This window comes from Oncorhynchus gorbuscha, linkage group LG13 (genome assembly GCF_021184085.1).
Source record: "Oncorhynchus gorbuscha isolate QuinsamMale2020 ecotype Even-year linkage group LG13, OgorEven_v1.0, whole genome shotgun sequence".
In the NCBI taxonomy this organism is placed as follows: Eukaryota; Metazoa; Chordata; class Actinopteri; order Salmoniformes; family Salmonidae; genus Oncorhynchus; species Oncorhynchus gorbuscha.
The window spans coordinates 86,301,659-86,324,859 of NC_060185.1; the positions used below are offsets into that span (position 1 = coordinate 86,301,659).

At 45.3% G+C, this 23,201-nt stretch overlaps 2 protein-coding genes across 2 annotated transcripts in view; both read right to left on the reverse strand.

The window, feature by feature from the left end:
• Nucleotides 1–3,112: 3,112 nt before the first annotated feature.
• On the reverse strand, nucleotides 3,113–15,377 carry LOC123993639 (eukaryotic translation initiation factor 4E-binding protein 3-like). Its single transcript, XM_046295998.1, has 3 exons — nucleotides 14,909–15,377; nucleotides 7,281–7,457; nucleotides 3,113–3,689 (listed from the first exon to the last, which is right to left on the reverse strand). The coding sequence occupies exons 1-3, from the start codon at nucleotides 15,039–15,041 to the stop codon at nucleotides 3,661–3,663; spliced, it is 339 nt and encodes a 112-aa protein (XP_046151954.1). The 5' UTR covers nucleotides 15,042–15,377; the 3' UTR covers nucleotides 3,113–3,660.
• Nucleotides 15,378–19,087: 3,710 nt separating this feature from the next.
• Nucleotides 19,088–23,201, reverse strand: part of LOC123993638 (ankyrin repeat and KH domain-containing protein 1-like) — a 76,530-nt gene continuing 72,416 nt past the window's right edge. The window contains 3 exon segments of the mRNA XM_046295996.1: nucleotides 19,088–19,756; nucleotides 19,846–20,010; nucleotides 22,879–23,060. Coding sequence (XP_046151952.1) covers nucleotides 19,706–19,756; nucleotides 19,846–20,010; nucleotides 22,879–23,060 — 398 coding nt within the window. The 3' untranslated portion in view covers nucleotides 19,088–19,705.

Below are 23,201 nucleotides of genomic sequence, written 5' to 3' on the forward strand. Positions count from 1 at the left end.
GGTCTAGAGAGAGAGGTGGCGTGGTCTAGAGAGAGAGAGTGGTGGTGTGGTCTAGAGAGAGAGAGTGGTGGTGTGGTCTAGAGAGAGAGAGAGGTGGCGTGGTCTAGAGAGAGAGAGAGGTGGTGTGGTCTAGAGAGAGAGGTGGCGTGGTCTAGAGAGAGAGAGTGGTGGTGTGGTCTAGAGAGAGAGAGAGTGGTGGTGTGGTCTAGAGAGAGAGAGAGAGAGAGAGAGGTGGCGTGGTCTAGAGAGAGAGAGAGGTGGCGTGGTCTAGAGAGAGTGGTGGTGTGGTCTAGAGAGAGAGAGAGTGGTGGTGTGGTCTAGAGAGAGAGAGGTGGCGTGGTCTAGAGAGAGAGAGGTGGCGTGGTCTAGAGAGAGAGAGAGTGGTGGTGTGGTCTAGAGAGAGAGAGAGTGGTGGTGTGGTCTAGAGAGAGAGAGGTGGCGTGGTCTAGAGAGAGAGAGAGGTGGTGTGGTCTAGAGAGAGAGAGAGTGGTGGCGTGGAGAGAGAGAGGTGGCGTGGTCTAGAGAGAGAGTGGTGGTGTGGTCTAGAGAGAGAGGTGGCGTGGTCTAGAGAGAGAGTGGTGGTGTGGTCTAGAGAGAGAGAGTGGTGGTGTGGTCTAGAGAGAGAGAGAGGTGGTGTGGTCTAGAGAGAGAGTGGTGGTGTGGTCTAGAGAGAGAGAGTGGTGGTGTGGAGAGAGAGGTGGCGTGGTCTAGAGAGAGAGAGAGGTGGCGTGGTCTAGAGAGAGAGAGTGGTGGCGTGGTCTAGAGAGAGAGAGTGGTGGTGTGGTCTAGAGAGAGAGAGTGGTGGTGTGGTCTAGAGAGAGAGAGAGTGGTGGTGTGGTCTAGAGAGAGAGAGAGAGGTGGTGTGGTCTAGAGAGAGAGAGGTGTAGCCAGCCTGTACTGTAGTGATTACTCACTGCAGCCTAACATTATACAGTGGGTACATTATGTCAACATTGTCGAGAAAGTTCTGCCAAACAAAAGCTAGAGGGGCTCCTAAATACTATGCATTCATTGGTCTGTTATGCATTTCCACTCAAGGAAACCTAAATGTCAATGGTCTGGTCTGTGTAGTGTACGCAATGTAATGAGGTCAATAAGGTCTATTTTATACACTGGGTACATTGTATCAACATTGTGGAGTCAAGTTTTTCTTTAATGGCAGACGTTTGGAAACCATTCAAGAAAATATGTATGCTACACGTGCAGTATTTCAAATGATTTAACACATTGTACCAAAACTAAATGTATGAAATCCATGTTACCTGCTTTAACTTCCTACTTTTCTACGATCATGTAATACCTTAGCAGCTAAAGCGTCTGAACAATGTCATCAAAATGATGCTCACGCTTCAAAGGGGCATAAGGTCGTGATTCTGAACAGTCAGATACCGTAGCTATAGCAACAAATCACTGCCATTGTAAGTGGCCTGTTCAGGTCGTGATTCTGAACAGTCGATACCGTAGCTATAGCAACAAATCACTGCCATTGTAAGTGGCCTGTTCAGGTCGTGCTTCTGAACAGTCAGATACCGTAGCTATAGCAACAAATCACTGCCATTGTAAGTGGCTTGTTCAGGTCGTGATTCTGAACAGTCGATACCGTAGCTATAGCAACAAATCACTGCCATTGTAAGTGGCCTGTTCAGGTCGTGATTCTGAACAGTCGATACCGTAGCTATAGCAACAAATCACTGCCATTGTAAGTGGCCTGTTCAGGTCGTGATTCTGAACAGTCGATACCGTAGCTATAGCAACAAATCACTGCCATTGTAAGTGGCCTGTTCAGGTCGTGATTCTGAACAGTCGATACCGTAGCTATAGCAACAAATCACTGCCATTGTAAGTGGCCTGTTCAGGTCGTGATTCTGAACAGTCGATACCGTAGCTATAGCAACAAATCACTGCCATTGTAAGTGGCCTGTTCAGGTCGTGATTCTGAACAGTCGATACCGTAGCTATAGCAACAAATCACTGCCATTGTAAGTGGCCTGTTCAGGTCGTGATTCTGAACAGTCAGATACCGTAGCTATAGCAACAAATCACTGCCGTTGTAAGTGGCCTGTTTAGGTCGTTTGAGCTTGTTCTTGATTGACACCACGTCGTTTTGACTGATGTCACGTCTATGCTAATAAAACAACCGGAACTATGTATTTGAGAGACAAGTGTTCATTGTGCAACTTAATTTATGTTTTAAATAAACATTGGATGATAACATGTAAACTATGTTCAATCTAAGCCAAAACCTCATCCGTTTTTGCAGCATAGTTTTACGCGCTTCAGTTTTGTTTCTAAAACAACCAAACCGTCTTTTGGTGCTTTGCTGCTGGTTTGTGCGAAGACTGTGTATTAGCTAAGTTTCCATCCAAACTTGCACTTGCAAATATAGCGCAGGTATTATTGTGGACAAAAGAGCAAGATTGTTTTAATTGTCAAACAGCTGCCAGCCAAGCATAGATGATCATGTCACCAGAGTAAGACCCTCGATATTTATTGACAAGAGCATCACCGTGCACTTTCACCTCCCTGTGAAGTTCAAAACGCATTTCATGTAACCTATAGACTGCATGGTTTCATGTCGTAGTGGTTAAACCACACAGAGTGATTCCAATTTATATCCAGATTTAATATTTCCACCGCCATTTCTTGCATAATTCATTTTACAGACACAGAAAGATCCCACCTTGTATACCGTATTTTGTCTGAATGTGCCGTTTCCATCAGGCCTGTTGTGTTTAAAAAAATAATGTTTGATGGAAACATGCTTGTAGATTGTTATGCTGATTAGGATAATGCTGAGGGCACATAGTGGAGACAGACTAACACAGCTACATACATTAACCCGGTCAGAACATGCTGAGGCACCAGACTAGCAATCAGAACATGCATATCATAGTATAAGTACAGTCATGGGAGTCTATTTACATCTGAAAATGAAAGCCAGCCATCAGTATAGTCCTCATTTCATTCAATCCTTTGATTTAAGAGAGCGAGGCAGATCATGTTGTGTATTTAAAGTGATGACATGGTGAACTTGCTGTACTGACATATGGCTTCCTGGCAGAGTTTGAAAATAGGGACCACATGAGGAAACAAGAACATTACTGAACTCAAGTTTAGGTTTTATACCGATTTTTATTTTGAACTTTGATACATTTCAGTTCCTCCTCCACAGGTTGATGCATGGAAGAGCCTGTCCAACAGTCACCCCCCCCCCACCTCTGACCTTTAACCTTATGCCAGGGTCAGACATGGTGACCCCTCATAGGCCCAGCAGCAACTCTGCCATCTTGACCAACCCCTCCATCCCTGTATGTTTCATGTAAAATCTCGTACATTTCTCTCCTTTTAAAAAATACAAAAGTACCGTACTCTTATGTACAAATCAAAAGCAGTCCAAACACAAATGTATTGCTTCTTCCAACCTTGCAGCTCAGACACTAATCTGCAACCATTGACGCATACTGGTGCTAAAAATAATACTAACACATGGATCGACATGTCCCCATTCTCTTTATTTTGGGGGGTTTCCTCAACAACAAAAAGGTTTTAAAAAAGGAAGTTGAAGAAGGTGAATGTGACGCATGCTGGTTGTAAAGGACCAATCCGACGTCAGAATAGAAGATAAAACAGTTCTCTCCACAGGAGGCAATGAGCTGCTGCTCAGATGTCCATCTCAAACTGGCTGTCATCTACAGAGGGAGAGAGAGAGAGGGAGAGAGGAGAGAGAGAGGGAGAGAGGAAGAGAGGAGAGAGATGGAGAGAGAGATGGAGAGAGAGAGGGAGAGAGAGAGAGAGAGAGAGAGAGAGAGAGGGAGAGAGAGAGAGAGAGAGAGAGGAGAGAGAGAGAGAGGGAGAGAGAGAGGGAGAGAGAGAGAGAGGGAGAGAGAGAGGGAAGAGATGGAGAGAGAGGGAGAGGAAGAGGAGAGAGATGGAGAGAGAGGGAGAGAGGAGAGATGGAGAGAGAGAGGGAGAGGAAGAGGAGAGAGATGGAGAGAGAGAGGGAGAGGAAGAGAGATGGAGAGAGAGAGGGAGAGAGGAGAGAGATGGAGAGAGAGGAGAGATGGAGAGAGAGGAGAGAGAGGAGAGATGGAGAGAGAGGAGAGATGGAGAGAGAGGAGAGAGAGGAGAGATGGAGAGAGAGGAGAGATGGAGAGAGAGGGTGAGGAAGAGGAGAGAGATGGAGAGAGAGAGGGAGAGAGATGGAGAGAGAGAGGGAGAGAGGAGAGAGATGGAGAGAGGAGAGAGATGGAGAGAGAGGGAGAGAGGAGAGAGATGGAGAGAGAGAAGAGATGGAGAGAGAGAGGGAGAGAGGAGAGAGATGGAGAGAGAGAGGGAGAGAGGAGAGAGATGGAGAGAGAGGAGAGATGGAGAGAGATGGAGAGAGAGGAGAGATGGAGAGAGAGGAGAGATGGAGAGAGAGGAGAGATGGAGAGAGAGGAGAGATGGAGAGAGAGAGGGTGAGGAAGAGGAGAGAGATGGAGAGAGAGAGGGAGAGAGGAGAGAGAGGAAGAGAGAGAGGAAGAGGAGAGATGGAGAGAGAGGGAGAGGAAGAGGAGAGAGATGGAGAGAGAGGGAGAGAGGAGAGAGATGGAGAGAGAGAGGGAGAGGAAGAGGAGAGAGATGGAGAGAGAGGAGAGAGATGGAGAGAGAGGGAGAGAGAGGAGAGATGGAGAGAGATGGAGAGAGAGGAGAGATGGAGAGAGAGGAGAGATGGAGAGAGAGGAGAGATGGAGAGAGAGGAGAGATGGAGAGAGAGGAGAGATGGAGAGAGAGGAGAGATGGAGAGGAGAGGAGAGATGGAGAGAGAGGAGAGATGGAGAGAGAGGAGAGATGGAGAGAGAGGAGAGATGGAGAGAGAGGAGAGATGGAGAGATGGAGAGAGAGATGGAGAGAGAGAGAGATGGAGAGAGAGAGGGTGAGGAAGAGGAGAGAGATGGAGAGAGAGAGGGAGAGAGGAGAGAGATGGAGAGAGAGAGGAGAGAGGAGAGAGATGGAGAGAGAGAGGAGAGAGGAGAGAGATGGAGAGAGAGAGAGGAGAGAGATGGAGAGAGAGAGGGAGAGAGAGAGAGAGAGAGGGAGAGGAGAGAGATGGAGAGAGAGGGAGAGAGGAAGAGGGAGAGAGGGAGAGATGGAGAGAGAGAGGGAGAGAGAGAGAGGAGAGAGATGGAGAGAGAGGAGAGATGGAGAGAGATGGAGAGAGAGGAGAGATGGAGAGAGAGGAGAGATGGAGAGAGAGGAGAGATGGAGAGAGAGAGGGTGAGGAAGAGGAGAGAGATGGAGAGAGAGAGGGTGAGGAAGAGGAGAGAGACATGAACAAATCAGTCATTACTTGTATCAGTCAGGGGGGGGGGGGGGGGGGCGTGACAGTGTTGTGTTCATCATTCTTACAAATGTGTTTTTGTCAACTCCAGACAGACGAGACAACAAATCTCCCAGAGCAGACACAATCACCAAACCCTTCTATTTGTCTGTCTGGGGGAGAGAAAAGAGGTCATCTGTAATGTCCATCATCTTCAGCCTCACAGAAAGATGTAGAAAGACAGACAGAAAGAGGGGTCAGAGGATGGTGTCTTCTCTCCACAAAAACAGTGATCTCATGACCAATAGAAACAGCCAAACCTCAGACCACTCCCTCTCTGTCGAAACACGCTCCATTTAACTGTTTATCTAGTATCCATGTGCTGACCTCAATATACTCTGACAACCAGCCTGATACTTAAGGACACTGTCTGCAACTAGCCCACAGCTCAACATCATAGTAGTGTGTCGTCAGCTGTATAACAAAACCGTGCCCTAGGACAACAGATATCAGCTGATACATAGATATCTACAGTCAAGTACCAGATAAGATGCACACTGATATAAACAGATATCTGCAGAGTTTTGGGTAGGGCAACATTACAATGTTCTATGGGCAATTCCACAGAGATGGAATTGCACTGAGACTCAGATTTTCCACTTAAAATGTATGCAAAACCAGAACATGGATTTAAAACCGGTAACAGAATCATGGATCCCTAATCTGAACTACACAATTATGGATCTGAATGGCATTCTCTTCATGGTGATGCATCCTAAAAAGGTAGAAATATGCACTATTATTCTACACACAGACTCATTTTAAAATGAGCTCTGCCCCCAAACAAGACCAGATCTGAACTACAGTACTTATCTTTACCGGACTCTACTCCGCTGTGTGAACCCAACTGTTCTTTGTGACGACCATAATTACCACATTGGAACCAATTCAATTGCAGAAATTCCATTTACTGATTTGGTAATGGAATATCAAGTTAATCACACAATAACAAAATGTGATCTCTGTAAAAACACTAACTAATTGATAAGTCTACCTTCACGCGTTACTTCTGTGACCTTTCATTGTCCGCCCTCATGAGGGAGAGAAAATACGTGGGTATTTGGTAACGGAATTTCAAAGCACAAGGCAAAGTCTCAAACTTACAACAGGCAGAAAAAAATGATCCAAAACGAAATAGAAGTGTTGCCATTAGTTGACAAGAGGTCTTTATGTCAACATTGTGTTTAGAGGCATTTGTAATATCTTAAGACTTTAATGGTAGATGTTTCGAAGACACCTTGTCCATCTGTTTTAGGATGGGCAGTTTAAGACACATTTTATTTGCCTTAATTACTCAAATATAGACCCAGCTTTCATTTGACATACTCCTATGAACTCCACATGTTGGTGCTCGTGGCTCCTTTTACCTAGTATGAAAAGGCTACTTGTAGGCAGGAAGCCTTGTTCTATAGTAAATGAACAGGACTTGGAAGGCTAGGTCCTGACTGACAAGTATTACATCACTTTGGGTCCAAGGCTGCAGTGGCCTAGTTTCACAGTACTGTCAAGGGGTTAAGACCTAGTGACGTTCACACACACACACACAGGAATAACAGAAGGTGATAATGCCTGTAAAAATGCTGCTCTGGTCTTCTACTCCCCCCTCATCCACTTCTTAAAACACTAGGTTCCACGAAGACGAGGAAATAACATAGGTGGCTGAATGGACATATAGGTAGACGCATGTCAACATTATCATATAGGTAGACGCATGTCAACATTATCATATAGGTAGGTGCATGTCAACATTATCATATAGGGTAGGTGCATGTCAACATCATATAGGTGGTTGAATGGAGTTCTACCTGTGTGTACATGTTCATATGCACGTTTATGTCAGTGTGCACATCTGTGCAGAATATGTGTGTGCACGTGTACACAGTACGCATGTCTAGTGTGTTTGGTGTGTGCATATTCCTACCTCCCAGGTCCTTCTCCTCCTCCTCCAGCTCCTCTTTAAGTTCCTGTAGTTTGCCCAGAGGGTGCAGAGCGGGCACCGTCACCCCTGGGATCTGGGGCAGGCAGCATGGAGGAGTCCGGGCAATGGGAGAGTTCCGACAGTCCAGGAGGAACTTCCTGTCGTAGATGATACGTGTTCCTGTCGAGGGGGGGGGGGGGGGGGTGTTAGCTTGGTGGTGCAGACTCTGGGGCCTTTCAGAACAAAACACACTTGAAGTCCACCTGTGTGCAATCTAACTAATTATGTGACTTCTGAAGGTAATTGTTTGCACCAGATCTTATTTAGGGGCTTTATAGCAAAGGGGTGAATACATATGCACAAACCACTTTTCCTTTTTGAAATTTTTTAAACAAGTTATTTTAATTTCACTAAATTGGACTATTTTGTGTCCATCACATGAAATCCAAATAAGAATTACAGGTTGTAGTGAAACAAAATAAGAAAAAAAACACTAAGGGGGATGAATACTTTTGCAAAGCACTGTAGGTCCTGGATGTCAGGAAGCTTGGCCTCAGCGATGTACTGAGCCGTATGCACTACCCTCCGTAGCAACCAGTCAGTGCAACCCCAGAACATATTCCAGTCTTTGCTGGCAAAACAGTCCTGCAGCGTAGCAGCCGCATCACCTGACCACTTCCGTATTGACCAAGTCACTGGTACTTCCTGCTATAGTTTTAGCTTGTAATCAGAAGGATAGAATAATGGTCAGATTTGCCAAATGGAGAGAGAGGGAGAGCTTTGTATGCATCTGTGTGTGGAGTAACAGTGGTCAATAGTTTTTTTCTCCTCTGGTTGCATGTGACATGCTGGTAGAAATGAGGTTATACGGATTTAAGCTTGCCTGCATTAAAGTCCCTGGCCACTAGGAGTGCCGCTTCTGGATGAGCATTTTCTTGAGTGCGGTCATAGTGCCAGCATCAGTTTGTGGTGGTAAATAGACGGCTACGAATAATATAGATAGTGTGGTCTACAGCTTATCATGAGGTATTCCATTTCAGGCGGGCAATACCTTGAGACTTCTTTAATATTAGACATTGCACAACAGCAGTTATTGACACACCCTCGCCCCTTGTCTTACCAGACGTAGCTGCTCTGTCCTGCTGATGCTCGGGGAAGCCAGCCAGCTCTATATTATCCATGTCGTCGTTCAACCACGTATCAGTGAAACACAAGATGTTACAGTTTTGAATGTCCCGTTGGTAGGATAGTCTTAATCGTAGATCGTCCAGTTTGTTTTCCAATTATTAGTATTATTGGCCAACGGCCAACGTGGTGGTATACCTACTCGTCAACAAATTCTTACAAGGCACCTGCCCCTCCTCCCCCTTTTATTCAAACATATAATGCCGATTTGATCCTTGGCTCGACAAAGGAATATATCCTTCGAGTCAGACATATTAAAGAAAAAAAATATTTGTCCAGTTTGAGGGGAGTAATCGCTGTTCTGATATCCAGAAGCTCTTTTCGGTCATAAGAGACTGTAGCAGCAACATTATGTACAAAATTAGTAACAGTTGAAGTCGGAAGTTTATACACTTAGGTTGGAGTCATTAAAACTTGTTTGTCAACCACTTCACAAATTTCTTGTTGACAAACTATAGTTAAGGCAAGTCGGTTAGGACATCTACTTTGCGCATGACAAGTAATTTTTCCAACACTGGTGTACTTCACAAAATAGATGGCATCATGAGGTAGGAAAATTGTGGGTATATTGAAGAAACATCTTAAGACATCAGTCAGGAAGTTAAAGCTTGGTCGCAAATGGGTCTTCCAAATGGACAATGACCCCAAGCATACTTCCAAAGTTGCGGAAAAATGGCGTAAGGACAACAAAGTCAAGGTATTGGAGTGGCCATCACAAAGCTCTGACCTCAATTCTATAGAAAACTTGTAGGCAGAACTGAAAAAACGTGTGCGTGCAAGGAGGCCTACAAACCTGACTCAGTTACACCAGCTTTGTCAGGAGGAATGGGTCAAAATTCACCCAACTTATTGTGGAAAGCTACCCAAAAGGTTTGACCAAAGTTAAACAATTTAAAGTCAATGCTACCAAATACTAATTGAGTGTATGTAAACTTCTGACTCACTGGGAATGTGATGAAAAAAAAAAATCTAAAAAAAGAAAAAAAAACTATTATTCTGACATTTCACATTCTTAAAATAAAGTGTTGATTCGAACTGACCTAAGACAGGGAATTTTCACTAGGAATAAATGTCAGGAATATGTGAAACTGAGTTTACATGCATTTGGCTAAGGTGTATGTAAACTTCCGACTTCAACTGTAAAAACAATGTGGGATAAAAAATAAATAGCACAGTTGGTTAGCAGTCTGTAAAATGTTAGTCATCCCCTCCAGCGCCATTATAGCCAGTCAGGCCATGTTGGTCAGGTGCATGTGATGTATAAATGAGTCAAAGAGAGCACGGGTTGGGGTAATGGTTTCCCTAAACAAATGACTGATTTTGGCCAACTTTTCAGCAATACGGAGAGCGCGATAAACACTGTTCTGTTGATGTTGTGGTCTCTGTAGCAGGGTAAGAGACACAGACAACGGGTGCTCGTCACTGCCAGTCGTTGTCAATTTGTTTTTTAACACAGCACAGCAAGTCTGAGGCTCAGTGCATATAGCTGATATGACTAAAACACAGGATGTATCAATATGTAAATATATATGTTCACCAATCAATTGGTCTGAAGAACAGACAACAGTCCGGCGACCAGTAATTTTATTTTAGTCAGGGATCTCTAAAATTGACTCATGTACCATAACATCTGTTGGAGATTAGTTATAAACTCAAGCACATTATTCAGTGTACAAAAATGGATGATTTAGTTCCTGATTTATCCAATATGCCCCTTGAAAACCAGCCATGAATCGTTTGATGTCAAAGCTGCACAAATACAATAGTATATCTGGAAGTAACTGGGACTGCACACCTGACCCTGAGGCCCTCCCTGGCCTTAGGGTCAGGGCTGTTGGATGCATACCAAACACACACACACGGTTTTCAGCCCAAGGAGAGGAGATTGAGGAGGGAGAGGAGGGGTCAGCTGGCCGTTGTGAGTAAGGGAAGAGGGGAAAACAGGAGAGAAGTTGTGGGTTGGCAGTAGTAAGCCAGTTCTAGGCAAGTGGAGAACATAAACAAGTTCTCCTAGAACCAGGAAGTGGTGACAGGAGGCAGACCAGAAACATATGTGGTCACCACCAAACACACCGGGCGCTCCGCGTGGCCTGCACCGGGCGCTCCGCGTGGCCTGCACCGGGCGCTCCGCGTGGCCTGCACCGGGCGCTCCGCGTGGCCTGCACCGGGCGCTCCGCGTGGCCTGCACCGGGCGCTCCGCGTGGCCTGCACCGGGCGCTCCGCGTGGCCTGCACCGGGCGCTCGTGTCACACGCTACAGAGCTGTACTGTAGTCACCTGCAGAGTTTTCCCTACATTATGTTTGCTGAGGTGGCTTGACGAGGCCTCCTGTGGTGATAACCAGGCAACCTCATGAATGGGGTGAGTGGAGGTTATGTCATCTCTTCCACAACAGGCCTAGACCATTTGGAATACAGTTTGTAAAAGGAAACTTGACTTGCCACTCCATACAAAGGTTGTCTGCATGTCTACAGTAGAGACTGTTTGGTAAACAACTAGGCTCTGACAGGTTGCTGACAGACTGATGTCATCCCTGAATTGCAACAGAACATTGATAAACAGTCATTATAGATATTATATCATACTGAATATCATTCTGATGAACTGAAGTTTCACCTAAACCACAATTTATCGACTGACGGAACATTTGATAAACAGTCGTTAGATATGAATCATCCAATGTTGGTGTCTACTAGTGAAGTCTGCCCTGGACAGGGTTACATGGAGAGGACGGAGTGCTGCTGTACAGTATTTAGTATTAGCAGTGGTGGAAAGTACACAACTAGTTCTTTAACGTTTTTTGGGGGGGCTTCTGTACTTTACTACATTCCTAAAAATGTACTTTTTACTCCATACATCTGCCCTGACACCCAAAAGCACTCATTACATTTTGAATGCTTAGTAGGACAGGAAAAATGATCAAATTCACACACTTATCAAGAGAACATCCCTGGCCATCCCTACTGCCTCTGATCTGGCAGACTCACAACAAATCAAATGAATGTTTTGCTTGTAAATTATGCCGAGTGTTGAAGTGTGCCTGCCCCTGGCCATCGGAGGGTGCTTTACCTGTGTGAGAGGGTGTGGGGAGTTTGAGGAACCATTAGAGAGGGAGGGTATGTGGGAGAAGGCGGAGAGGGCCGAGCCAGGGTGGCGTGGGGGGGGGGGGGGGGTTGGTGGTGTGGGGGGAGGAAGAGGAAGGAGGAGGAAAGAGTAATAGGGTTAGTTGCATCTGAGTTTGGAGCAGCCTTTACCAGAGCTAGGATTCAAGTCCCAGCTTTTTAGAGGCAGGTACAGTAGGGGAAGTAGTTTCACGACCGACCCCAGAACAAACAGAGATGCCAGAACAAACAGAGATGCCAGAACAAACAGAGATGCCAGAACAAACAGAGATGCCAGAACAAACAGACAGAACAAACAGATGCCAGAACAAACAGAGATGCCAGAACAAACAGAGATGCCAGAACAAACAGAGATGCCAGAACAAACAGAGATGCCAGAACAAAGACTGGTTGTCAAAAAGGGAACAGGTTATTTAAGGTAACAAATGTTTAAAAAAAAATGCAAGACAACATTGACTTCAGATGGCCAGGGGCCAAATTGTGCCGTCTGGTTTTCTTAATATAAGGAACATTAAATTATTTACGCTTTTGATACTTAAGTACATTTGAGCAATTACATTTACTTTTGATACTGAAGTATATTTAAAACCAAATACTTCTACTCAAGTATTTTACTGGCTGACTTTCACTTTGTCTCAAGTTACTTTCTATTAAGGCATCTTTACTTTAGAATGACAATTGGGTACTTTTTCCACCACTGAGTATTAGTACAGCACGCTGTAGTTACAACTGATACAGTGCAGAACAGTTATATTTCCACACACACTATACAAACTCTGTCAGTTGAGCACCCTGTCCTGGACAAAAGGAAAGCTGAGGGAGTGTGTGTGTGTGTGTGTGTTTGTGTGTAAACATTAGGACAGGAATTTAGGCAGAAGGTATGCAGAGAGAACAGGACGGCCAGCAGCTAAACTATAGTACCCTGGCCCTGAGTTATGCAGAAAAGGCCCAGCTAAGTCCAGCTCTGTGGCCAATCTCTCAGTTCACATGAAACCTAGCCCATCCCATGTAATGCTACACTGTAATTTGCAATGGGATAACACCCACCCACCCTCCCCTCAACACATTACAGCAGGGAGAGATTGGCCGGGGGAGCGGAGCAGTCTCTCCAAACCATGCGTAATGCTTGTTGTGCTCACAACAGTTAATTGTAGAAAATTAACTTCTGGTTATAGAAGCATCATGTAAAACTGCTCTAGGCCAAATGTTTTTATTTATTTAACTAGGCAAGTCAGTTAAGAACATATTCTTATTTACAATGACGGCCTGCCCCGGCCAAAACCGGACGACGCTGAGCCAATTGTGCGCCGCGCTATGGGACTCGCAATCCTGGCCGGCTGTGATACAGCCTGGAATCAAACTAGGGTCTGTAGTAACACCTCTGGCACTGAGATTCAGTGCCTTAGACCACTGTGACACTCTGGAGCACCTGTTGTAAGGCATCAATGAAGAATCGCCATAAGCAGTGTAATGACAGTAACACAGCTGTTATAAGCATGTTATAACTACTCCTTAAAGCTCTTAACTAGTTTGTTCTGGTCTGGCCAAGCCTTCCATGACGCAAAAGTAACATGAAGGATCCATAGAGGACCTGAAACCACACTGCTTTCTGCTCTCAGCCAAATCACACATTCCACCACTCCCTCCCACATGTCCTCACTTCAATTCTTAGAAAGGCCTCTCGTTGCACTCCATTTATGCTTCCCAATCCCTCCCCCTCACACTTTACTCTCTCTCAAATTCAAGGGCTTTATTGTCATGGGAAACATGTTTACATTGCCAAAGCAAGTGAAATAGATCAAAGTTCAATAAACAAACCGTACAGTGAACTACACTCAGTAAACAAAAGTTCCAAAGGTCTGCCTACAGCAGCCTCTTTCAATAGCAAAGCTATGCTCACCAAGTCTGTACATAGTCATAGCTCTCCTTAAATTTTGGGTCAGTCAGTGGTCAGGAATTCTGCAATGCTGTACTCTTTAGGGACAACGAACATTCTCGTTTGGAAAGAATAAACAAACAAAATGAAGCAATGGGTCAAGTAATTATCTTTTTGTTTTCTCATGATTTGTTTGGGTTTAATTGTGTTGCTGTCCTGGGGCTCTGTGGGGGGTGTTTGAACAGAGCCCCAGGACCAGCTTGCTTTGGGGACTTTTCTCAAGGTTCATCCATCTGTAGGTGTTGGCTTTGTTATGGAAGGTTTGGGAATAGCTTACTTTTGGGTGGTTGTAGAATTTAACAGCTCTTTTCTGGATTTTTCCATCGCTCCCTCTCACTCGGTGAGAACAGAATGTTCCTACAGTATTCCTGAAATGCACCAGAGAAGCTGTGGTGACGCCCAGATGGTGTCTCCCTCTCTCCTCCCCAATCATCACCATGAATCTGGCCCGCCCACCAATAGGTCATAGGTTAAGAGGAGCTTGTTGTCCACCAATCGGCTTTTCCACTCAAGAATGTTGTGCCAAATTTGACAACCATAACTCCCATCACTATGGCTACTTAGCTTACATAATGTGGCATGTTTTCCATATTAAGAGATCTATATATAGCAGATCTCAACTGCCCCAGCAAAGTTAATTGGCAATTGGTTCCCAACATAGCACTTTACATGAGCGGTTTTGAATGTGAATTTCAGCAGCCAGTTCTCTCAGCGAGTTTACACAGGTCTGAGCAGTGTAGTAAACAGACAGCACCGAATCCCACCTTCATACTGCTCTGCACAGACTGCACGTAAACAGCAGCCATGCAGTTGAACACGTGATCCCTGTTTTCTTCCACATCACTTAAATCATTTTCGTCTTTCAATAAGAATATTGCCGTAACATTACGGGAAGAGTGAGGTCCCATATTAAAATGACTGGACGCAATAATATGAACACAAACAATACATTTTTTTTTTAAAGAGGCATTGAATGAAGTTGCAGTTGCATTTAAAATATCACATACCATACGCAATTTCCAACAAACACAGTATGCTGCAAGTCAAACAGACATGACTAACCTCGTTTTAGCCAGCTAGCTAACAAGCACGTGTCACTCATGTATTATAACCGACCAAATAAACTGAAGTCACAAGACCGTGAGGGTTAAGTAACGTTGAGAGGTTGCAAGATTTGGGGAAGTAAATGTACGTTTCAATACAGCTATAATTAACGCGAACGTGTTATTTCCTTTGACAACCATCGTCAAGTACCTAGCTAGTTTAGTTCCCCTTTTCCTACATTATAAACTTTAGTTTATCTAAAAAAAAAGTAGCTGGCTAACCTTAGGTAAACTACCACTGGTATAAAACGTGTTGTGTGTAAACATCCGGGCCAGGTGCTCTTACCTCCGGGCGTTGTGGAGAAGAGAGTACCCCCGGGAGTCTGACTGTAGCAGTCGGGGAGCTGAGACCAGTCTTTCAGGGTGAGCACCCGGGTAGGGATTGGGCAGCTCTTCGCCTCCTGAGCGTTGGTCGTCATCCTGGGTTTATTTGGGCTCTTCTGATCAACCGCAGACAGATGCTTAGTGTGAAGATCGGTTGATCTTGCAAATTGTTTTACTAACGTTTCCCCCAAAACAAGTAATTTGCTAACAAGATAAACAACAAAAACCTTAACCACAGTAGCTCGTTTTAGCTAACAAAATAAAAACAGACGGAATCGACTGCAGAGCTGTTCGGGGCGGACGGTTTCGTTGCCAGATAAGTATAGCTGTCAGCTCAGCAACAACCGTAGCTTGAGACAACGAACTGGCTATTGAAGATATTCCCGTGCATTTAACGTCAGGGAGACTCTGGTCATGTGACGTGATGTGATCGCTACAGCCGAACCTGATCTCCACGAAGAAGGGCGACTGGTTGGTCAATCAAATATTAGCTCCGCCTGTGAAGGGTGGAACTGTCCAAAACGGAGTGACATGATCATTTCGATCCGGAAGTAATCTAGTGGATCTAATCTGACGCGATGGTGTAGAACAGAAAGCAACACTGACCAGAAACAAGTCCCAATTTGTTTCACTTGACAACAATTGCAAAGCAAATACATTATTCAGCAGAAACAACACAAAATACAATAAATTCCATCAAAAAAGAGAATAAACTGATCTTCGTCAATTCACAACATTCTGATAATGTACCAACCTATGACTGAACACAGCCAATGAAGTTATGACATCACTAAATGGATCCGTCTGTGTATTGATACCACTCTGAACAACGTATTTCCATGTACAGGTGATGTACAGGTGATGTGTACACAGACTAGATATATTATACATTCATGGCTGCACAATAAACGTATCACCCGCGTGAGATAAATATATTTAATTGATACAGTATTGATTGTTTTATAATACATGTCAGTGGAACAGGGAGTGTGGTACTGTATGACATTTATTTAATTGACCCAAATTTCGTGGTATCCAATTGGTCATCATAACTCACGGCCCGCCGACAAGGACACAATGCCTGACAAAGTTTTACCCAAAATTGAACTAATGTGCACACACTTTTCCCGAAAACAGCGAAAGTCGGGACACCGGTTTTCCAACAAGGTTCAGGTCAACATGGCAGTGTTGCCATTGTTTATTAAAATCTGCATTGACCCTTCAAATGTATTTTTGCACTGAATACGTACACACACAGGCTGCTGCTACTCTATTTATCATACAGTGTATTTGGAAAGTTCAGACCCCTTCCCTTTTCCACATTGTTACTTTACAGCCTTATTCTAAAATTGATTAAAGCATTTTCTTCGTCAATCAAAACACAATACCACATAATGGCACCACAATACCCCATAATGACAAAGCAAACACAGGTTTTTAGAAATTTCTGAGACTCGAAATTGAGCTCAGGTGCATCTTGTTTCCATTGATCATCGTTAAGATGTTTCAACAACTTGGAGTCCACCAGTGCTAAATTCAATTGATTGGACATTATTTGGAAAGGCACACCCCCTGTCTATAAGGTCCCACAGGTGACAGAACAAAAACCAAGCCATGAGGTCGAATAATTTTTCCGTAGAGCTCCAAGACAGGATTGTGTCGTGACTTCTGGGGACCGGTACCAAAACATTTCTGCAGCATTGAAGGTCCCCAAGAACACAGTGGCCTCCATCATTCTTAAATGGATGACGTTTGGAACCACCAAGACTCTTCCTAGAGCTGGACGCCCGGCCAAACTGAGCAATCTGCGGAGAAGGGCCTTGGTCAGGGAGGTGACCAAGAACCCGATGGTCACAGAGAGCTCCTCTGTAGAGATGGGAAAACCTTCCTTAAGGACAACCATCTCTGTAGCACTCCACCAATCAGGGCTTTATGGTAGAGTGGCCAGACGGAAGCCACTCCTCAGTAAAAGGCACAACAGCCCTCATGGATTTTGCCAAAACGTATCAACAGCCTTGGTTTCTCATATGACTGCCTCGCCTGGTTCACCATCTACTTCTGATAGAGTTCAGTGTGTCAAATCGGAGGGCAGGTTGTCCGGACCTTTGGCAGTCTCTATGGGGGTGCTACAGGGTTAAATTCTCGGGCCGACTCTTCTCTGTACACATCAATGATGTCGCTCTTACTGCTGGTGATTCTCTGATCCACCTCTACGCAGACAACAACATTCTGTATACTTCTGGCCCTTCTTTGGACACTTAACTAACCTCCAGACGCCATTACAACCCTCCTTCCGTGACCTCCCAACTACTCTTAAATGCAAGCAAAACTAAATGCATGCTCTTCAACCGATCGCTGTCCGCCCGTCCAGCATCACTACTCTGACTTAGAATATGTGGTCAACTACAAATACCTAGGTGTCTAGTTAGACTGTAAACTCTCCTTCGACTCACATTAAGCATCTCCAATCCAAAATTAAATCTAGAATCGGCTTCCTAAATCACAAAAAAGCATCCTTCACTCATGCTGCCTAATATACCCTAGTAAAACTGAACATCCTACAGATCCTCGACGATGTCATTTACAAAATATACTGCATCTAATTTGTTGAGTAGAGTGTTTGAGGCTATCACAGTGCCATCCATTTTGTCACCAAAGCCCCACCACTGCGACCTGTACACTCGTTGGCTGGCCCTTGCTTCATACTCGTTGCCAAACCCACTGGCTCATCCCCAAAGCCAATTCCTCCTTTGGCTGCCTTTCCTTCCAGTCCTCGGCAAAAATCACTGAAGCTGGAGACCCGTATCTCCCTCACTAGCTTTAAGCACCAACTCACAGATCACTGCACCTGTACAGCGTTCACTTCAATGTTTAATTGGTGTATCTATTTATTGCCTTACCTCATTTGCATATACTTCTTCTACTGTATTATTGACTGTTTATTCCATGTCAAACTGCTTTATCTTGGCCAGGTCGCAGTCGTAAATTAACTTGTTCTCAACTTGCGTACCTGGTTTAGTGAAGGTGAAACAAGATTCTCTGGTCTGATGAAACCAAGATTGAACTCTTTGGCCTGAATGCCAAGTGTCACATCTGGAGGAAACCTGGCAGCATCATGCTTTGGGATGTTTTCAGCAGCCTGGGACTAGGAAAGATGAACGGAGTTAAGTACAGAGATCCTTGATGAAAACCTGTTCCAACAGGACAACGACCCTAAGCACACAGCCAAGACAACACAGGAGTGGCTTCTTGACAAGTCCTTGAATGGTCCAGCCTGAACCCGATCGATCATCTCTGTAGAGACCCGAAAATAGCTGTGCAGCAACCCTCCCCATCCAACCTGACAGTGTTTGATAGGATCTGCAGAGAATGGGAGAAACTCCCCAAATAAAGGTGTGCCAAGCTTATAGCGTCATACCCCAGAAGACTCAGACTGTAAATGAGATGTTTTTTAAAACATTTTTAATACATTTGCAAAAATAAAAATAAAGTTTTTGCTTTGTCATCGGGTATTGTGTGGATTGATGAGGGGAAAAAAACAAATACATTTTAGAATAAGGCTGTAAAGTAACAGGTTCTGAATGCACTGTAGCTATTTAGCGGTCTTAAGGCTTGGGGATAGAAGCTGTTCAGGAGCCTGCTGGGCTGTCCGCACCACCCTCTGTAGCGCCATGCAATCGAGGGCGGTGCAGTTGCCATACCAAGCCGTGATGCAACCAGTCAAGATGCTTTCAATGGTGCATTTGTGGGCCCATTTCAACCTCCTAATGGTGAAGAGGCACTGTGTGCGTGGACCATTTTAAGTCCTTACTGATTTGGACATGGATTGTGGGAGAAGTCGGAGCTCAGGGATGATAGACGCGATTCCCACTAGTACTCACCAGTTGGAGGGGTGTCCAAGTAGATTTTCCCCAGTCATATGTGGTAAATATCACCTTCCCACTTGGTTATGAGTGTTAGCTGTCAATGTTAGTATTTATTCAAATGTAACGCATCAGAGCCATGAGTTGAGTGTGCAGATTCTATTTCGTAAGATGACAATACATAACAAATGTGCTGTAACTAGTCAAACATGCTATTCATTTTTGGGAAATGAAAACAACGCCCTACCTACACAAACAATAAAGTGCACGGCTACAAGTACATTTCAATATGTTTATTGAATATTAAGGTAAATATTTCACATTAATACAGGCTACGTAAAGTAGAGCCACTATACGACATGAAATGTACTCTCATTTTAACCCTTTTTAGTATGTAAACAATTATACATTTATTTACCACTAAAAGGTATTCTGATTTCTTTCTCTCTATAGGTAATCATCATCCTCTAGTTGTTGGCTGAGTATCATTAGCTCCTTCATCAGCTCTCCCCCTGAGGACGAGAACTCTGTACGTGGGTTGAAGTCCTAAATCTAAGCTACACAGAGCATGGAGCCAGTTGGACAGGCTGTCACCATCAGTTTGTTCATCAGACATCAACCGGACTTTAAACAGAACTAGGGCCCAGAGTTTTCCCTCCCGACTCCACAACAGCCATTGCTGAAATGGTAGTATATTTCTTATTGAGTTAGGCACATTAAAGAACGGTGTCAAGATCATTTCTCTCCATTTCTTCAAACTCAGCTTTGCTCTTCGTTCTCTACTAAAGTTAACATGTTTTACAATTCTGTTGGTTTTTGTTGTCAGTTGGAAATTAAATTCATGTTTGTGGTGTGTGTATGTGCGCGCGCGTTTGATTTCTGTCGATGCCAGCCGGCTAGTTGACGTGGTTCAGGTGCACGTGAGGAGCCCAGGTACCAGGCCACACCTGAACGAGGAGGAAGAAGAGGAGAAGTGGAACAGTTGAGAGAGGAGGAGATTCCATTAGCAAAGGTGTGTGTGTGGAAAAAGTCTCACCTGCTGTGGGTCGGTGTTGTCTGCGTTGTTGGGGACCACCTTGATGATGGGGCTCCATGCAGGGTCGGCAGCGTGCAGTCCGTTGAACAGGCCCCCCCCCGGACTCTCCCCCATAGGGGGGTTGGGGGGCAGTATGGTCCCTCCATACATCGACATGGCCATACCCTGGAGACAACCAGGTCATTAAACACTTCACAACCAGGTCCACTAACTACAGTATATTAACACGGTCCTACCCTGGAGACAACCAGGTCCACTAACTACAGTATATTAACACTGTCCTACCCTGGAGACAACCAGGTCCACTAACTACAGTATATTAACACTGTCCTACCCTGGAGACAACCAGGTCCACTAACTACAGTATAGTAACACTGTCCTACCCTGGAGACAACCAGGTCAACTAACTACAGTATATTAACACTGTCCTACCCTGGAGACAACCAGGTCCACTAACTACAGTATATTAACACTGTCCTACCCTGGAGACAACCAGGTCCACTAACTACAGTATATTAACACTGTCCTACCCTGGAGACAACCAGGTCCACTAACTACAGTATAGTAACACTGTCCTACCCTGGAGACAACCAGGTCAACTAACTACAGTATATTAACACTGTCCTACCCTGGAGACAACCAGGTCCACTAACTACAGTATATTAACACGGTCCTACCCTGGAGACAACCAGGTCCACTAACTACAGTATATTAACACTGTCCTACCCTGGAGACAACCAGGTCAACTAACTACAGTATATTAACACTGTCCTACCCTGGAGACAACCAGGTCCACTAACTACAGTATATTAACACGGTCCTACCCTGGAGACAACCAGGTCCACTAACTACAGTATATTAACACGGTCCTACCCTGGAGACAACCAGGTCCACTAACTACAGTATATTAACACGGTCCTACCCTGGAGACAACCAGGTCCACTAACTACAGTATATTAACACTGTCCTACCCTGGAGACAACCAGGTCATTAAACACTTCACAACCAGGTCCACTAACTACAGTATATTAACACTGTCCTACCCTGGAGACAACCAGGTCCACTAACTACAGTATATTAACACTGTCCTACCCTGGAGACAACCAGGTCATTAAACACTTCACAACCAGGTCCACTAACTACAGTATATTAACACGGTCCTACCCTGGAGACAACCAGGTCCACTAACTACAGTATATTAACACTGTCCTACCCTGGAGACAACCAGGTCCACTAACTACAGTATATTAACACTGTCCTACCCTGGAGACAACCAGGTCCACTAACTACAGTATATTAACACGGTCCTACCCTGGAGACAACCAGGTCCACTAACTACAGTATATTAACACTGTCCTACCCTGGAGACAACCAGGTCCACTAACTACAGTATATTAACACGGTCCTACCCTGGAGACAACCAGGTCCACTAACTACAGTATATTAACACTGTCCTACCCTGGAGACAACCAGGTCCACTAACTACAGTATATTAACACGGTCCTACCCTGGAGACAACCAGGTCATTAAACACTTCACAACCAGGTCCACTAACTACAGTATATTAACACTGTCCTACCCTGGAGACAACCAGGTCCACTAACTGCAGTATATTAACATGGTCCTACCCTGGAGACAAGCAGGTCCACTAACTGCAGTATATTAACATGGTCCTACCCTGGAGACAACCAGGTCCACTAACTGCAGTATATTAACATGGTCGTACCCTGGAGACACGGACCAGAAGAGGAACGGCCATTTGAAAATATCATATCACCTTCTCAAATAGACAAAGGTGTGTGTCAAAACAAAAAATGCTCAGAATAAAATAGGTTTCACCTTACAGTGAAATGCTAACTCTTTCTTGAACTGCATTGTTGGTTAAGAAAAGATTTACAAAATAAACAAAATCAAAATGAATCACAAGGTAACAAGACCTATACATAAGAATAACGAGGCTATATACAGGGGGTACCAGTACCGAGTCAGTGTGCAGGGGTACAGGTTAGTAACGAGGCTATATACAGGGGGCACCGGTACAGAGTCAGTGTGCAGGGGTACAGGTTAGTAACGAGGCTATATACAGGGGGCACCGGTACCGAGTCAGTGTGCAGGGGTACAGGTTAGTAACGAGGCTATATACAGGGGGTACCGGTACCGAGTCAGTGTGCAGGGGTACAGGTTAGTAACGAGGCTATATACAGGGGGCACCGGTACCGAGTCAGTGTGCAGGGGTACAGGTTAGTAACGAGGCTATATACAGGGGGCACCGGTACCGAGTCAGTGTGCAGGGGTACAGGTTAGTAACGAGGCTATATACAGGGGGCACCGGTACCGAGTCAGTGTGCAGGGGTACAGGTTAGTAACGAGGCTATATACAGGGGGCACCGGTACCGAGTCAGTGTGCAGGGGTACAGGTTAGTAACGAGGCTATATACAGGGGGCACCGGTACAGAGTCAGTGTGCAGGGGTACAGGTTAGTAACGAGGCTATATACAGGGGGCACCGGTACCGAGTCAGTGTGCAGGGGTACAGGTTAGTAACGAGGCTATATACAGGGGGCACCGGTACAGAGTCAGTGTGCAGGGGTACAGGTTAGTAACGAGGCTATATACAGGGGGCACCGGTACCGAGTCAGTGTGCAGGGGTACAGGTTAGTAACAAGGCTATATACAGGGGGCACCGGTACCGAGTCAGTGTGCAGGGGTACAGGTTAGTAACGAGGCTATATAAAGGGGGCACCAGTACCGAGTCAGTGTGCAGGGGTACAGGTTAGTAACGAGGTTATATACAGGGGGTACCGGTACCGAGTCAGTGTGCAGGGGTACAGGTTAGTAACGAGGCTATATACAGGGGGCACCGGTACCGAGTCAGTGTGCAGGGGTACAGGTTAGTAATGAGGTTTTATACAGGGGGTACCGGTACAGAGTCAGTGTGCAGGGGTACAGGTTAGTAACGAGGCTATATACAGGGGGTACCGGTACCGAGTCAGTGTGCAGGGGTACAGGTTCATCCAGGTAGTGCGTGTGTTACCTTGGGGAAGTCCATGTAGTTGTTAGGGTGGTTGATGTGTTGCTGGTGGTAGTTAGCGGGGTTAGAGATGCCGGAGTCGTCCTGCTCCATGGGCTGGTACTGGGAGAAGGTGTGGTCCGCCTGCAGCCCAGGGTGGACCATGTGACTGCCCATCAGGGGCTGAGACCAACCTGACATGGCTTCTAGAAGGTGAGATGGGAGGTAAGAGACCGAGAGATACTGTGTGAGAGAGAGTGGGGAGGCTGTGGGTGGGGTGTGTGTACGCGAGGTGGGGTGTGTGTACGCGAGGTGGGGTGTGTGTACGTGAGGTGGGGTGTGTATAT

Excerpts from the sequence above, each read along its gene's own strand:
- LOC123993639 (XM_046295998.1), bottom strand. The coding sequence starts at position 15,041 with ATGACGACCAACGCTCAGGAGGCGAAGAGCTGCCCAATCCCTACCCGG. Across the intron at positions 7,458-14,908 it reads CTTCTCCACAACGCCCGGAG|GAACACGTATCATCTACGAC; the intron begins GTAAGAGCACCT and ends CCCCCTCGACAG. Across the intron at positions 3,690-7,280 it reads GGAGGAGAAGGACCTGGGAG|ATGACAGCCAGTTTGAGATG; the intron begins GTAGGAATATGC and ends CTCCCTCTGTAG.